At 43.5% G+C, this 17,020-nt stretch overlaps 1 protein-coding gene across 5 annotated transcripts in view; it reads right to left on the reverse strand.

The window, feature by feature from the left end:
• Nucleotides 1-17,020, reverse strand: part of PFKFB1 (6-phosphofructo-2-kinase/fructose-2,6-biphosphatase 1) — a 79,864-nt gene that overhangs the window by 19,866 nt on the left and 42,978 nt on the right. For 3 of the 5 annotated variants that reach the window (XM_056540258.1, XM_056540257.1, XM_056540256.1), the window contains exons 2-7: nucleotides 15,992-16,117; nucleotides 11,431-11,527; nucleotides 8,247-8,313; nucleotides 4,438-4,512; nucleotides 1,666-1,722; nucleotides 1,441-1,562 (exon numbers count right to left, since the gene is read on the reverse strand). In XM_056540258.1, the coding sequence (XP_056396233.1) occupies nucleotides 1,441-1,562; nucleotides 1,666-1,722; nucleotides 4,438-4,512; nucleotides 8,247-8,313; nucleotides 11,431-11,527; nucleotides 15,992-16,085 (512 nt within the window). In that variant the 5' untranslated portion in view covers nucleotides 16,086-16,117. Of the gene's footprint in view, nucleotides 1-1,440; nucleotides 1,563-1,665; nucleotides 1,723-4,437; nucleotides 4,513-8,246; nucleotides 8,314-11,430; nucleotides 11,528-13,075; nucleotides 13,128-15,991; nucleotides 16,118-16,215; nucleotides 16,370-17,020 lie in introns of those variants that run through there. The other 2 variants (XM_056540259.1, XM_056540260.1) reach the window with 2 other exon arrangements.

Consider the following 17,020-nt stretch of genomic DNA (forward strand, 5'->3'; position numbering starts at 1 on the left):
TTGTAGTTTTGCAACAGCTGGAGGCACTCTGGTTGGGAAAGACTGGTCTATATAGAGGACAGGCGCTTCTTCAAGGTCCTGTACAGTACACACAAAATGTAGCCGCCCTTACCTGGTGTCCAAAGGAGCAGCTAACCGTGGCACATGTAAAAAGAGTACAGAACATGTAGTACCTCCCTGTATTGTAGGGAGGCGCTACCAAGACAGTCAGTGCATGCACTTCAGTAGTACAGATGTAAATGTCCAATCTGATTGGTCAGTACTTCCAGCCATTGACACATTTCACAGATCTGGACTGTCTGTACATTGTATGTTGAGTCTGGTTTCAAGTTACATAGTCCAGAATAGACCATTGTATGTTGAGGCCATTGTAAGTTGAGGGATCACTGTACAGCACTCCAGGGTTTTGAAAAAAAATGAAAAAAGTTTTAATCCATAAAAAAAGTGTTACAAGCTCAAACCAGAGCACAGAAATGAGAAGAGCAAAATCTGAGAAAAATTTATAAGTAAGGTTCCAATTTTGAAAAAAAATTGGGTATGTCTGTTGAGCTTCAGTCAGGTGTCCTCATCCACAGCACCAACACGTTAAAGGGGTTCTCCACCATAAGGTGATTTTAGTACGTACCTGGCAGACAGCCATTTAGCCCCAAGACAAGTGCAGATCCTTCCTAAGCATGTCCATTACTATGTTGTGAGATTACCATAATACTGTGCATAGCTTTTTGTGAACTGGTATTTCCTGTTTGACTTTTCTTCTTTTGACTACAAATCCCATAATTCCATTTTCCTCCCTCCCACACATCAGCTACCCCACCCATTGAAACATAAATGAGCTACATCCATTCAAAAGACCTGTGGTTTTCAATCAGGGTGCCTACAGCTGTTGCATTAGTTGCAGATTGATCCCTCCACCCATTGAAGCAGACAGGCTCCGTCATCAACTGACTAGTGAGTCAGGTCTCGGCCGCTTTGCAAGCTGGGAAAAATCTGAGACAACAGTCATTTTGTATGCTGCTAAAAATAAATATTGGGGTGAAAATCACAGAAGAATTGTGAGAAAACCATCACACACAGGTACAGACACTATATTATGAACTACACTAACTTTACAGCCCCTGTAGCATAGTAAAAAAAAAAAATTCCTGGAATACCCCTTTAATATGTTTTGGGTGGCGGTAAGGTTGAACGAACATCTCTGGTCTTGCCGTAGACACGATGGACAGCAAGCTTCAGACCCCCATGAAGAGCTTCGGGAAAGCAAAACAAATAGCCGTAAAGACAAGTCATCCATACATCCTTTCAGATAACCATCTACTCCAAGGTACATTAACCAAAGACGATCTAAGCCACCATGGCCAGGACTGGTCTAAAGGTCTCTCGAAACAAACAAAACCATAACCCGTCACCTATGATAGAAGAAGGTCAAATGTAAAGATTTACCTATCCAAGTCATCATGCAGCGGCTCATAATACATCTGATAACAGTCAATTCGTTTGAGGAAATCTTCCACCACCTTTTCCCGATCACAGTCCTTGTAGTCCGGACTCGATAACTTCACTTGCTAAAGGAAAAAACAAAATATGTCTAAAATATAATGTATAAAAAAAGGCATGCAAGATAATGAATGGAGCAGTTCTGTCTGTCTGTATTCTATAGGATCTTACAGTGATATTCTCAGCAATAATGTCGGGGTCATCGCAGATGGATTCAATGAAGAAAACCTTATTAATGGAAAGAGAGAGAAGAAATTTTCATGAAAATTACTAAAAAAAAAAAAAAAAACAACCCAAAGTTAAAGGGTTACTCCGCTGCTCAGCGTTTGGAACAAAATGTTCCGAATGCTTAGAGCCGGCGCCGGGAGCTCGTGATGTCATAGCCCCGCCCCTCATTTCCCACTCCGCCCCCTCAATGCAAGTCTATGGAAGGGGGCGTGACGCAGGGCACGATGTCACGAGCAACGGGGCTATGACATCACGAGCTCCCGGTGCCGACTCTAAGCATTCGGAACATTTTGTTCCGAACGCCGAGCAGCGGAGTAACCCTTTAAAATATGCAATTGCACTGTCCCTGGCTATATTTGCTCTTTTAAAACATCTTTTCTCACACACAGCTTACACATCAGCTTAAAAAGAGTGGACAGGGAGGAGAGAAACCTTGGAGGACAGCTCATACAAGCTGGAGAAAAAGGAAAGCACACAAAAGGAGACTGGCAGTGAGGTATCATATAGTGTAGAGATAAAATAGAGCTCATACAGCAAGCTGCAGAGGCTGTGGAAGCAAAAAAAAATTAATAATAATAATAACCTAGAAAAATTTTAAAGACCCACAGACTTTTTTTTGGGCCCACCATAATATGTAAAAAGCAAGAATTAAAAATGCATTTTTTTAAAGGTGTTCATAGGCATTAAGTCTGTAGTCCAGGTAAAAGTGTAGGGGTCAGCCTCCTGGAAGTATCTGCTTTGAAATCAGTGGTCTAGTACATTAGTCTGTCTATAAGAAAGCAGACAACCAGATCATTACTCAGCGTCATCTAAACTGCAATACAGGGATTTTGAAATAGTCCCAATTTCTTTATAGCCAGAAATCTGACACAACAGCATCTATGAAGAAACGGTAATAAAAGGCATGGAGGGGAGGGGGGAATGAGATTACGTCAATGCTGCAGCAGGCTTGCCAAAATGAAAAACCTTGCTTTGCCAGCATAAAAAAGAAAAAAAAAAGTGCAGGAACAGCTACCAAGTTTAGGTAAAACTGCATCATAACACAATGCATAATAACATACCGCTGGGACCCTCACCAATCACTAGAATGGAGGGACATTCTCCCCCAAGTTGATGAAGTGGAAGCGCACATGTTCGGGAGTCACTCTTAACTCACTATGGCATTGTGAAAGGTGGTTAAGTGCAGTATGGTGGTCCCTCAACATACGATGGTAATTGGTTCCAGGCGGACCATGTTGAAGCCATCATGGGGGGACCGCTTGTATAACTATACAGTAACCCCCCGACCTACGATGGCCCCGACATATGATAATATCGACATACGATGGCCTCTCAGAGGCCATCGCATGTCGATGTCAGCATCGACATACGATGCTTTTATATGTCGGGTCCATCGCATTAACTGCTATCCGACAGCGCAAAATGCTTAAGCTGCTGTCGGATAGCAGTTTAAGCATCCCTGGCAGGTTCGCTTACCTATTCCCGCTGCTCCGGGTCCACTTCGCGATCCTCCGGTGTCTTGCGCATCTTCTCCAGGGTCCGGGCCTCGCTTTCCGGCGTCGTTATTACGTCACTATGCACGCCGCGCCGGCGCAGCGTAATAACGTCACCAGAAAGTGAGGCCCGGACCCTGGGGAAGATGCGCAAGACACCGGAGGATCGCGAAGAAGACACCGGAGCAGCGGGACAGCATCGGGAGCCCCTGGGACAGCATCGGGAGCGGTGAGGACCTGGTCCGGAGCGACGGGGACAGGAGAGTACAGCTTCCTATACTTTACATTGCACGGATCCCTCAACATACGATGGATTCGACAAACGATGGGTCGTTTGGAACAAATTACCATCGTATGTTGAGGGACCACTGTACATGTAGGCACATACAAATAGATGCTCAATGATACATGTCCCCGCTGCTCCGGCCCGTCAGGTCGCTGCTCCTCTGCTGCCGAATCACTACATCGCCACTGCCCTACGCCGTCGCTCTCCATCGCCATCATCATGTCGTCACTCACGCTGCCCCTATTGGATGACGGGGTGGTGTGAGCTGCGACATGATGACGGCAACAGAGAGCGACGGCACAGGGCAGCGGCAGCAGAAGAGCGACGAACTGACGGCTCGAGCGGCGGGGACATGTGAATATCATTGAACAGGGCACATTAATCGGCTATCCGGCGGTAGCTGAAGCAGTCTGCGCTGCCTGATAGCCGTTTTTGCGATGGCCCCGACACACAGAAGCATCGTATTTTGATGCTGCATTCAACATACAATGGCATTTATCTTATGTCGGGGGACCATTGTACTTGGCAATGCACAAAAGTACCATAGAGAATCAATGGATCTATTGGAGGACAACTGACCACTGTTCTCTTGATCAGTTGGGGTCCCAGCGGTCCTATCTGGGGTACATTGCTGCTATACAAGTTGCTGCTACTTTGTCCAGGATAAAATCAGTGGCACATTGCTATGATGTACCTTCAAATTTCCAATGACTAGAACAGCCAGCCACTATTATGGCTCCACCATTGGCCACCACTAGGTCTCCAGTACAATGGTTCTGCCAAGCAAATCCCTAATGATGATTTCTATCTAGCCTAGAAACAGGTGAACCTATTAAAAGGTAGATCTGACCCAAGTTTATGACAATATTCTACAACCATGACAAACAAGTGAGGACACTAGATCATACAGCATTCGCTGCCCTTTGTAGACTGTACCTTAAATCCACGGTCCTTAGCAAACTGCAGGATCATAGACCTTCTTTCTCTAGTGGTGTTGGTGGCATCAAAGACCTAAAATACAGACATGTAAGGGTCTATTCACACGGCAGAATTTCCGCTTGCGGAATTCTGCCTCAAATTAAATCTCATAGACTTCTAAGAGATTCCGCACTGTGAATGGGAGTGCGGAATCGCATTTAAGTCTATGGGCTTTAATTTGAGGTGGAAATTCTGCCGTGTGGATAGACCCTAAAACATTGCAAATTAAGTTTATTGTGGATAAATGTGTTAAGGGGCGATCTGATCACAATGTACAAATATATGAATGGACAGTATAGAGATCTTCCTATACCTAGGCCGGTAACCATGACAAGGGGGCATCCTCTGTGATGATGGTGAAACCTTCTTTCCTCTAGACACAGAGATTCTTTACTGTAAGAGCAGTGAGACTATGGGACTCTCTGCCACATGATGTTGTGATGTCTGACTCAATAAGCAAGGATGTATTTTCTGGAAAAATATATTATGACAAGTTATAGATACAAGATTTATGGGGATAGAAAGTTGATCGGGAAGGAATTTTTACTATGTCATAGGGCAATTGGCATCAGCCTCATGGGGGTTTTTGACTTTCTCTGGATAAACACAGTGGGGGCGATTTATCAAAATCTGTCCAGAGGAAAAGTTGTTCATAGCAACCAGATCGCTTTTATTTTTCAGAGGCCGTTTCAAAAATGAAAGAAGTGATCTGATTGGTTGCTATGGGCAACTGGTCAACTTTTCCTATGGACAGATTTTGATATATCTCCCCCAATAGGGTTTTAGGTTGAGCTCAATTTACTCTTTTTTCAACCTTAAAAAGGGGTACTCCAGTGGAGAAATTTTTTTTTTTAAATCAACTGGTGCCTACAAGTTAAAGGGGTAGTCCAGTGGTGAAAAACTTATCCCCTATCCTAAGGATAGGGGATAAGTTTGAGATCGCGGGGGGTCCGACCGCTGGGGCCCCCTGCGATCTCTCTGTACGGGGCCCCGGCTCTCCGCCGAGATAGCGGGTGTCGACCCCCGCACGAGGTGGCGGCCGACACGCCCCCTCAATACATCTCAATGGCAGAGCCGGAGATTGCCGAAGGCAGCGCTTCGGCTCTGCCATAGAGTTGTATTGAGGGGGCGTGTCGGCCGCCGCCTCGTGCGGAGGTCTACACGCCCTCTTCCCGCGGGCTGTCGGGGCTCCGTACAGGAGATCGCAGGGGGCCCCAGCGGTCGGACCCCCCGCGATCTGCAACTTATCCCCTATCCTTAGGATAGGGGATAAGTTGCTCACCACTGAGTCACCACTGGACTACTCCTTTAAACAAATTTGTAAATTACTTCTATTTAAACATCTTAATCTTTCCAGTACTTATCAGCTGATGTATGCTCCAGAGGAAGTTGTGTAGTTCTTTCCAGTCTGACCACAGTGCTCTCTGCTGACACCTCTGTCCCTGTCAGGAACTGTCCAGAGCATGAGAGGTTTGCTATGGGGATTTCTTCCGCTCTGGACAGTTCCTGACAGGGACAGAGGTGTCAGCAGAGAGCACTGTGGTCAGACTGGAAAGAACTACACAACTTCCTCTGGAGCATACAGCAGCTGATAAGTACTGGAAGGATTAAGATTTTTAAATAAAAAAGTAATTTTCAAATCAAATAACTTTCTGCCACCAACGGAGTACCACTTTAAAAACTATGCCCTGGATACGGGTCAAGCTCCTACGGCCTGCAATCCTCTGGATACCCCGCATGTAGGGGTGATACGCATAACCTCAAGGGCTAATCCAGGTGAGGTCCATAATTCAGACCTTCACATCCCCCTCTCCACTCGCAGGATTACACGAGGCGCTGCCCTCACCATTTTTCTATCTTTTCTCAAATACCTTTAAAAACCATGGGGAAGATTTATCAAAACCTGTCCAGAGGAAAAGTTGCTGAGTTGCCCATAGCAACCAATCAGATTGCTTCTTTCATTTTTCAGAGGCCTTTTCAGAAATGAAAGAAGCGATCTGATTGGTTGCTATGGGCAACTCAGCAACTTTTCCTCTGGACAGGTTTTGATAAATCTCCCTCTATGTAACTAATGGGGAGATTTATGAATACGTGTCTGTGTGTAGCCACTTCACAGCCTTTTTTTTTTTTTTTCTTTTGCTCAGTTTTTGGCTTATAAGTGCCAAATTTATCAAAAACGGTGCAAGACTTTGATAAATTCTGCACAGATTTAAAAAAAAATAAAACTCTGAACTTGCTGTAGTATATCATTTTTCTAAGGCAAGGCAGAGGTGGTATACATTTTTTTAATTAATTTTTTTTCAACGTTTGCGCAATATTTTTCCGCCTTTTTAAAACAGAGGCAATAAATAAGTCTCGTCTCCTACAACATAGTCAAGAATGAAGCACTGCATTTCACAGTCACTTTTGCCAAAGTTATCCATTTAGAAATTGCGCAAAACTAACTGTGCAAAAAAACGTTTGCACCAAATTTTGGCTAATAAAATGTCAGGAAGGCAATGATAAATCTCCCCCTATCACTCTACAGTGAAGTCTTGATATATGCCAGGATAATGTAAGGACAATGGGGGAGATCAAAATTTGTGCAGAGGAAAAGTTGCCCAGTTGCCCATAGCAACCAGAGTGCTTCTTTCATTTTTAAAAGAAGGGCCTCTGCAAAATTTAAGAAGGGGTCTGATTAGTTGCTATGGGCAACTGGGCAACTTTTCCTCTGCACAGATTTTGATACATTTTCCCTAATAGCCCAAGAGATTGTCTTTATAATGTTTAAGGGTGACGTTTACCTTGACTTCCACTCAGTGACGGGTTGCCGTCGACCATCGCACAAAGTGGTTGCTGACATGCCTCCTCCATGTATCTCTATGGGAGAGCAGGAGATACACGAGCACTTTATGTCCGTCTCTCCCATAGAGATACATTGAGAGAGCAAGAGAATTGCTGGTGTCCTGAAAACAAAACTTCAGAACACTGGGGCGCCAGGCAGGAGATCGCGGGACTCCCAGCGATCAGACACTTGAATAGGGGATATGATGTAATGCACCAGAGTTCCCCTTTAACAGTTTTAAAAGGGGGATTCCGGAGGTGACCCTATGGGAGTACATGAATATGACCTCAATGAGTTGACAAGCGATGCAATGGCATTCTGCAGGTCTATTGTACTATATAGGGCTCCCAACTATAAAACTATTGTTTATAGACTGGTGGGCACTAAGCAGACCATGACTTCAGGAAGAAGCACGTAACCTGTGGTATATAGTAGACTTACTCTTGAATTTTCTGATTGTGAACAGTTATTAAAGGGGTTATCCAGGAAAAAAACTTTTTTTTATATATCAACTGGCTCCAGAAAGTTAAACAGATTTGTAAATTACTTCTATTAAAAAATCTTAATCCTTTCAGTACTTATGAGCTTCTGAAGTTAAGGTTGTTCTTTTCTGTCTAAGTGCTCTCTGATGACACCTGTCTCGGGAACCGCCCAGTTTAGAAGAGGTTTGTTTGCTATGGGGATTTGCTTCTAAACTGGGCGTTTCCCGAGACAGGTGTCATCAGAGAGCACTTAGACAGAAAAGAACAACCTTAACTTCAGAAGCTCATAAGTACTGAAAGGATTAAGATTTTTTAATAGAAGCAAGTTACAAATCTGTTTAACTTTCTGGAGCCAGTTGATATATATAAAAAAAGTTTTTCCCTGGAATACCCCTTTAAAGTTATTAGGATGCAGCCGAAGTGACAAAAACAGCTCTGCTACATCTATCTCTGCTACTTACAGCAACCTGTCCCTCTTCCCTGGTCAGATAGGTATTGACGTCTCTTAGGGCGTTGAGTGCACACTGCCTGTAAAAGATCATGGACACGGCTTAGGTCAACAATCACTCGCCATGTGCACAGAAAACAGTGAATAAGAACTTCACGTGAAACACCATTAAAAAAAGGTAACGTTTAAAGGAAACAGACAAATGAAGTCATTCCTCATAAGGGTCTAGGGCATTGTTTCCCAAAAAGGGTGCCTGCAGCTGTTGCAAAACTACAACTCCCAGCATGCCCGGACAGCCAACGGCTGTCCGGGCATACTGGAAGTTGTAGTTTTGCAACAGCTGGAGGCCCCCTGGTTGGGAAACACTGGTCTATGGCAAAGCTGGTTATTTGGGAATGCAGACTTTACTGACCTATTTACATATAATAAAGGTAGTGTTGGGTACTGGGCCATTACCAGAACATTTCCCTGGTTCTGCCGTTACTTACCGCAAATAGATTTGAATTGGATTCCGCAGTCCCATTAAAAAGCGTACTCCGATGGAAATCATCAACTGGTGTCAGAAAGTTAAATAGATTTGTAAATGACTTCTATTAAAAAATCTTTACCCTTCCAGTACTTTTTAGCGGCTGTATGCTACAGAGGAAATTCTTTTCTTTTTGAATTTCTTTTTTTTCTTGTCCACAGTGCTCTCTGCTGACACCTGATGCCCGTGTCAGGAACTGTCCAGAGCAGGAGAGGTTTGCAATGGGGATTTTCTCCTGCTCTGGACAGTTCCTGACACAGGCATCAGGTGTCAGCAGAGAGCACTGTGGACAAGACAAAAAAGAAATGCAAAAAGAAAAGAATTTCCTCTGTAGCATACAGCTGCTAAAAAGTATTGGAAGGATAAAGATTTTTAATAGAAGTCATTTACAAATCTGTTTAACTTTCTGGCACCAGTTGATTTAAAAAAAAAAAAAAAAAAACACAACACGTTTTCCACTGGAGTACCCCTTTAAGACAGCAGAATTTCCACAGAGGGATTGTCCAAATTCACTATAAGTCCCAGCAAGTCCTTAAGTCTCTGAAGTCACTGGTCACCTCCTTGGGCCTAACTGAGCTGTCAAGCCTATTACATCTGTCCACCTCAGTAAAGCTGCCGTTGTTCCGTAACTTGGCGTCGGAGTCATTATTTTCCCCGTGCCTAACCCAGGATCCAGCGGTATACCTTCGGGTGGTGAAGAGGTTTAACCACGCCCTGGCGTCACAAACACAAGGGGTTAATGCCATCTGCCCCTAGGGTAATTCCATCTTCCCTCATCACACATACCCTTAAGGTAGGGTCACACGTAACCGATCCGCAGCGTTAAATCCACCGGTGACCCGAGCCATAGTGTGCCTCCAGCTGTTGCCACCCCCTGCCCCGCCTCGCCCCCTGGCCTGCTTGCAACGGCAATCCGCCGCTCCGAGCAGCCACACGGGCCTGCGAGTCACCGAGTGCACTGCCGTGTACTCAGACATCGCAGAGCAGCCGCATGCGCGCAGCACCTCGCAGGCCAGTGTGGTTGCTCGGACCCGCGGATTATCGCTGCAAGCAGGCCAGGGGGTGGGGCGAAGGAAGGCAACAGCTAGAGGCACACAATGGGTCGCATCACCGGCAGATCTGCAGCGTAAAATATGTTGCGGATCTGTTACATGTGACCCATATCCACCTTTTAAATTATTCAATCTCAATTTCAACAATCTGTGCTGATCCGTTTCTTTTTACACCTTTAGATTATGTTCACACGGCAGAATTGTGGCGGAATTCCTGAGTTCTCAGAACACAATTCTGTCGACATTCAAGCCCCATTGACTTAAAGGGGATTCCGCCGCAGAATTCCGCAAAAACATAAGACTGGTCTTCTATTTTTGCGGAATGTGGAAAGCGGAAATTCCTCTGTCTGAATGGGACTACAGAATCCTATCGAAATCATAGGCAATAAATTTTGACGGAAATTTGGGCAGAATTCCACACGGAATTTCCACAACGTGAACATGGCCTTATAGTGGCGAGAGGTTGTTTTAAGGGTGAAGTTGACAAAACACCTACACAATTTTGCAATTTGTGGGAAAGGGTCTATTAATTCTGTGGGTCAGTACAACTAAAAAGGAAAAACCAATTATTAGTTTTGTTTCCTAACTTTCCTAACTTTTTCATTTGCTTAAAACCAAGGCTCAAGTCCTGCAGGAACGCATGGGAATGGAGTTCCTGCACCTTTTGGACAGCAGGAAGACTCTTCCCATTAGCAGGAGTCCTATAGGACCAATCCTTGAGTGGAAATCTTTGGTGACTTCTCACACTTTAAAAAAAAAATAAAAAATTTAAGGACCCCCCTGCTTAAAACCATCCTATTCTGCCTTGTAAGCATGCTGGGAGTTGTAGTTTTGCAACAGCTGGTGGCACCTTGGTTGGGAAACACTGCTATGGACAAATGTGACATTGTTTCTTGAAGAAAGCGGACATGTTTCTTTAACCTCTTACAACCCCTTTAGGCCAGTGCAGCAAAATTCCATTGAAATCAATGGGACTCTGCTGCAGCAAAATTTCCAAGGGGCTATTCCTCCATGTGAACATAGCCTTAAAGGGGTACTCCGGTGGAAAACTTTGAGTCAACTGGTGCCAGAAAGCTAAACAGATTTGTAAATGACTTCTATTAAAACATCTTTACCCTTCCAGTACTTTTTAGCAGCTGTATGCTACAGAGAAACTTCTGTTTTTTTTTAATTTCTTTTTTGTCTTGTCCACAGTGCTCTCTGCTGACACCTCTGTCCGTGTCAGGAACTGTCTAGAGATGCATAGGTTTGCAATGGGGATTTTCTCCTGTTCTGGACAGTTCCTGATATGGGCATCAGGTGTCAGCAGAGAGCACTGTGGACAAGACAAAAAAGAAATTCAAAAAGAACAGAAGTTTCTCTGTAGCATACAGCTGCTAATAAGTACTAGAAGGGTAAAGATTTTTTAATAGAAGTCATTTACAAATCTGTTTAACTTTCTGGCACCAGTTCATTAATAAAAAATGTTTCCCATCGGAGTACTCCCTTAAAGAGCTTAGCCAGTAAAGCAGCCAATGGGAACGAGTCAAACGTTATGTTTTGTATAGATTAAGACATTTCCTCACAGCCACAAACTTCTACACATAGAACCCTCTCATCACATGTAGGCCGACACTCACTTTCGTATTTTCATGGCTTCTTGGTTGTCAGAGCGGAAGAATTCATAGTTTTTATATGTCTGCACGGCTTCCCGGCGATACTGTCCTACGTTGAACACTAAGCAGAGACAGAGAAAACAAGTCAGCGTGGTTGTACTCCTACAGCGTGTTTACTGAGCATACAAAACGCATCAGCAGATTCCTCAACGAGCAAAGTCCAATGAAATGCCCCCAAAAAAAAAAAACACTAGTCATCCTTTTAGTCTGGCGGAATGTCCTTTAGGGGTACGTTCCCACCTGGCGTATTTGCTGCTGCGTATTTTAATTTTCCCATTGAAGTCAATGGGTTGGAAAATACACAGCAGCAAATACGCCAGGTGGGAATGCACCCTAGTAGTGTTTTCTGAACTGTGGACCTCCAGCTGTTGCAAAACTACAACTCCCAGCATGCCCGGACAGCCGTTGGCTGTCCGGGCATGCTGGGAGTTGTAGTTTTGCAACAGCTTTATGTCCGCAGCTTGAAAATCATTGTCCTATAGCTTCTGCTACAGGAAACACCAACTCAGATGTTGCGCCCCAGGGATTTTACCGTCTTACACCCCTTAAAACCTGTATATTCTGAATTTCAGGTTCCAGTCACACTGTAGTCATCTCCAAGATAGAGATTTTGTCTTGGGAGATTGACTCCTGCCCTACTGTAGGTTTGTCTCTTTATTTTGCTAATAAAGTTTAAATCATTGTATAATGGAAAGCTTTACTAGTTTCTAAGACTGTATTCTTTAAAAATTCCCATCTTAAAGGGGTATTCCAGGAAAAAAAAACTTAGAGATAGAGATATAGATATATAGATATATATATATATATATATATATATATATATATATATATATATAGATAGAGAGAGAGAGATCTATCTGTATCTATCTGTATCTATCTGTATCTATCTGTATCTATCTGTATCTATCTGTATCTATCTGTATCTATCTGTATCTATCTGTATCCATCTGTATCCATCTGTATCTATCTCAACTGGCTCCAGAAAGTTAAACAGATTTGTAAATTGCTTCTATTAAAAAATCTTAATCCTTTCAGTACTTATGAGCTTCTGAAGTTAAGGTTGTTCTTTTCTGCCTAAATCATCTCTGATGACACCTGTCTCGGGAAACGCCCAGTTTAGAAGCAAATCCCCATAGCAAACCTCTTCTAAACTGGGCGTTTCCCGAGACAGGCGTCATCAGAGAGAACTTAGACAGAAAAGAACAACCTTAACTTCAGAAGCTCATAAGTACTGAAAGGATTAAGATTTTTTATTAGAAGTAATTTACAAATCTGTTTAACTTTCTGGAGCCAGTTGATATATATATATAAAAAAAAGTTTTTTCCTGGAATACCCCTTAAAACCATCGCTAGGATATGGGGTCACATATCATTGATGGGGGTCTAAATACTAAATAAAGAAAGGCAGAGTTGGAGTAGCACTTTGTTCCCTTCACAGCCAGGTGGTTGGGGGCCCACTGTGCACGGAGAAAAGCTCAAAAAGGGAAACACAAGAATAAACCGGCACTATCCCCCCCCCCTCTCGTTCTCATGATTGAGGGGGGGTCCCAGAGATTTGGTCCTCCAACCACAAGAACAGAGGTCCCTAGTCCCCAGAGTGGCAGTCCACCTGAGGCAATAGAAATAGACCAGTTGTAGATTTAAAATGGAGATTTGTTCTAATCTCATGGGGGAGATTTATCAAAACCAGTGCAGAGAAAAAGCTGACCAGTTGCCCATAGCAACCAATCACATTTCTTCTTTCCTTTTTGAAAAGGCCTCTGCAAAATGAAAGAAGCGATCTGATTGGTTGCTATGGGCAACTCAGCAACTTTTCCTCTGCACAGGTTTTGATAAAATCTCCCCAATGGAGGCTACTGTAATCCACTGTGGACTATCTGAGCGCAAATCTGCACAGAAAATTCACCGAAAATATGGCCAATGTACATTTACTATTTTCTGTAAAAGAAAATAAATAAAATTCAACAGAGAACTGGATTTTATAGACGAGAACAGGGTCTGAGCTCTTACTTTGGTAGACACCACCCCACAGGTCACAAATTCACGTGTGGTGGTCCTACGGTGATTAGGCCATTACTTACTGTCCCCCTTCACATGGTCATTTTGTCTCAGGGCTATAAATCTGTGTAATCACCTAATTTAGGTCCCTTTTTCGTGCCCCTTTTCTGGAGCTTGGTGCATTTTTTCAGTTCTTGATGCACGCAGCATAAAACGTGTCACAATTGTTGTGCACCAAAACTTTGGCACATCAGGCATAGCAAGTGTGGAGATGGAGATGTGTGGTGTCCCGGTACAGGACCTGGTTCTGTCCCTGTCTAAAGTCCCCTCAGCCAGAGTCCCTTCATTCCCATAAGGCTCTCCGGCAGGGCTTGCCCCTGGTCGCCTCATATAAATTGTATATTGTTTAAAAATGTAAAGATAATATAATATATGTGTATAAGACCTTTCCCGGGTCACGTGAGGTACAGTTGTAATGTACTATTGTTCAAGGACCTTACTGGGTCATGTGATGTACCCAGAGTTCACTGGGTTCAGGACTTACAGCTTTGCTGACCAATGAGCTTTGTCCAGCCCGTTATTATATAAAGGGCTGTAGCCACTAAATTCTTCTCTCTTATCTCCTGTACATGAAAGCAAGCACATATCAGCAGAGATCTCAATTCATCTAGGCCAAGGCCTGAAAGAACCAGCAGCCACTAAACCGTGAGTTACAAAGCTCAATCTACCAAATCCTGTGTGACTACTACCAGCTAAAATATTATAATTAGTAGCACAGTGGCCTGCATAAACAGCTCATTGCTTCAACGTCCCAGCAAAACCTTTGAGGAACCTGCATTCCGGTTACCTCTTAAGAGACTGTTATGTATAGAGACTGTTGTATAAAATATTCAAGTAAAGTTCTTCAGTTTATTCATAAAGTCTGCTGTGGACATTCCGTTACTTTCCCTACCATTTCCGGGACGGTTGGCGGTAGGACCATTAACACTTAGGAAACCTCACCCTGGCATCACGACATCTAAGGGTTAATACCACCAGACCCTGCACTTACATCACCGCAACACCCCAGACACGGGGGGGGGGGGGGGGGGGGGTAATCACAACACCCCTATGTATTCCCAGGGTATACGTGTACTCTGTGGGAGACATGTATCATTATTTGTGTATAGTAGAAGCAGTTTACCCCTTTTGCAGAATTCTAAATTATGCGCAGAAGCACTAAATTTATCAATCAAGAGCAAGTAGTTTCATAAATTGTGGGCAAATATAGTAATCTCCTCAATCCACTCTGAAAAATGGAATCGATGATTTAGAGCATCTTGCTACGTTCAGTCCAAGATGGCTTATATTTGCGTTAAAAATATGGTCATTGCGCAAGATTTCTGCGGGCAAATGAAATGTACGAATTGTTTGTAACCCATAATTGTAAGCGCTGCGGAATCTGTAGGCGCTATATAAATAAAATTATTGTTATTACGAATAAATTTGTGCGCACTAAATATGTCACTCCAAAGTACACAAACCTACACATCTGGAAGAAATGCTCCACCAGAATGTACGCAAAAAAATAAAACAGCTTGTGCAAAATTTTGCACAAAAATTTAAACACAAAACAGGGGTAAAATTTTTGATACATGTCCCCCCATGTCTTTTATTAATAAAGTTGTCAATTTCTTTGCTACTTCAGTCTGTTACACTCTTTTTTTTGCTATTGGTATTTGGGGTCACATGTTGCATATTTTGCTGCTTCATATTTTCATACCCATTGAAGTCAATAGGTAGCATAAGCAGCTGCAAATTTTTGCTACCTTTTGACTTCAATGGGTAGGAAAATATGCAGCAGCAAACCGGTAGCATAATATGGCAAGTGTGACCCTACTCCTAGTGTGGATTTTACCCATTAACTTTAATGGGGATGTTAAGACATCTGCTTAAAACCTACAAAATTTGATGCAGCACTGCCATAGAAAAGCCTGCCACCCTGTGACAAACCATAACAAGTCTGCCCTTGCGATATGCCTGGTGCAGGTATAAAATGGGCAAAAATATATCTGACTAACCACAATAGAAGAGAAGGTTCCGGCACTACCACTATACTTTCCGTATGATGTGTATAAACAAATATGCCGGCTGATAGCCAAACACAGAAAGTCCATGGATCAATACAGGTGGTGCTACACGCACAGAGCAGGCAGGGTGCCATACGGCTGTGGCCCGACGTCCGATTCCCCCCGTACCATCTCAGCCTCCCAGTCTTTCTGCCACCTGACCGCGATGTGACAAGCCCGACCACCTACCTTGGACCCGGTGAGCTGCTCCGCAAATTTTCTATTTTCTTTAGTGTAACTAAAAATATATCCGACATGCCCCTCCACTTCACTACACATAACACAATCCATTTGTCCACTTTCACATTGCACTCTAAATATAAGGAGCCGATTATCTGGTTAATTGGGATGTAGGAGAATGGGAAAGTCACTGATGCAACTGATCCCAGAGTTAGTATTGGGCTGGAACAGCCTCTTACCTTTCGTAGGCGTTCCAATCCAGTTGAGGTAGCGGGTGAGTTTCTTGGAGATATACGTTTTTCCTCGGGCAGGGAGCCCAACCATAATGATCATCGTGGGGGAGTTTGTAAACTGAGGTACAGAAGCTGCAAAAGATGGAGGCAGAGCAACAATTTAGTGCCAAGCAAATCTTACCCAATAACCCAAATGTTTCCATATTAGTCTTCCGAGCAGTAGCCCTAACCTGCTAATAAAAGCTTTCCTCAACCAGGTCACCTGATAAGTTCTGCAGAAAACATCAAGAGCTAAAGTAATGAACAGGGAAAACGTATTTTAGCCGAAGTATTCTTAGTGTAGGGACAGGCAAGGGTCAAGACAAAAGAAAACCGTTTTCTTCACAGACAGTGCCCCTCTGGTCCAAAGGTTGTGTCTGGTAATACAGCTCTGCCCTTTGCATTTGGGTTGCAGCACTGGGCACAAAGATCTCAGACAACACCCTCTATGCCAAGTCTCTCTAGGTAGGAGTCCAGTTCTTCCCAGTATAGAAATTTCCTGATTAATTCACAGCTGGTCAAAACGTCATCCCTCTTCTACTTATGGCTTTTTGTCACGCCAAGAACTGAACTTTCTTGGCGCAACACAAGAACAGAGTGACCATGGGCTCCGTGCCATTCTAGTGAATAGGAAAGGAAGACCAGGGAGGGTTCATTCTAGTTGGCAGCGAGTCCTCAAATGTTACCGCTGCAATCTCAAACTGGGCTGTGTGCCCACTGCTGTGCCCGGCTTTTAGAGCTTTTTAGTATAAAAATAAAACACACAAATATATACATATATTATATATCAAAATACTAATACTAAGATAAGCACAATAATAAATAAGAAAATGTTCAGACAACATTCGGGCTGAGAACTCCAGCAAAAAGTTAACTTCGGGGATAAGTAGCATATTGGTGGGGGGGGGGGATCTCCAAGACCCCAACTCTGTCAGTAAGGAGAATGTGTCGCCTACCAGTAGACGACACATTCTCCATTCATTTCTATGAGAGCGC

This window comes from Hyla sarda, chromosome 9, assembly GCF_029499605.1.
Source record: "Hyla sarda isolate aHylSar1 chromosome 9, aHylSar1.hap1, whole genome shotgun sequence".
Taxonomy (NCBI): Eukaryota; Metazoa; Chordata; class Amphibia; order Anura; family Hylidae; genus Hyla; species Hyla sarda.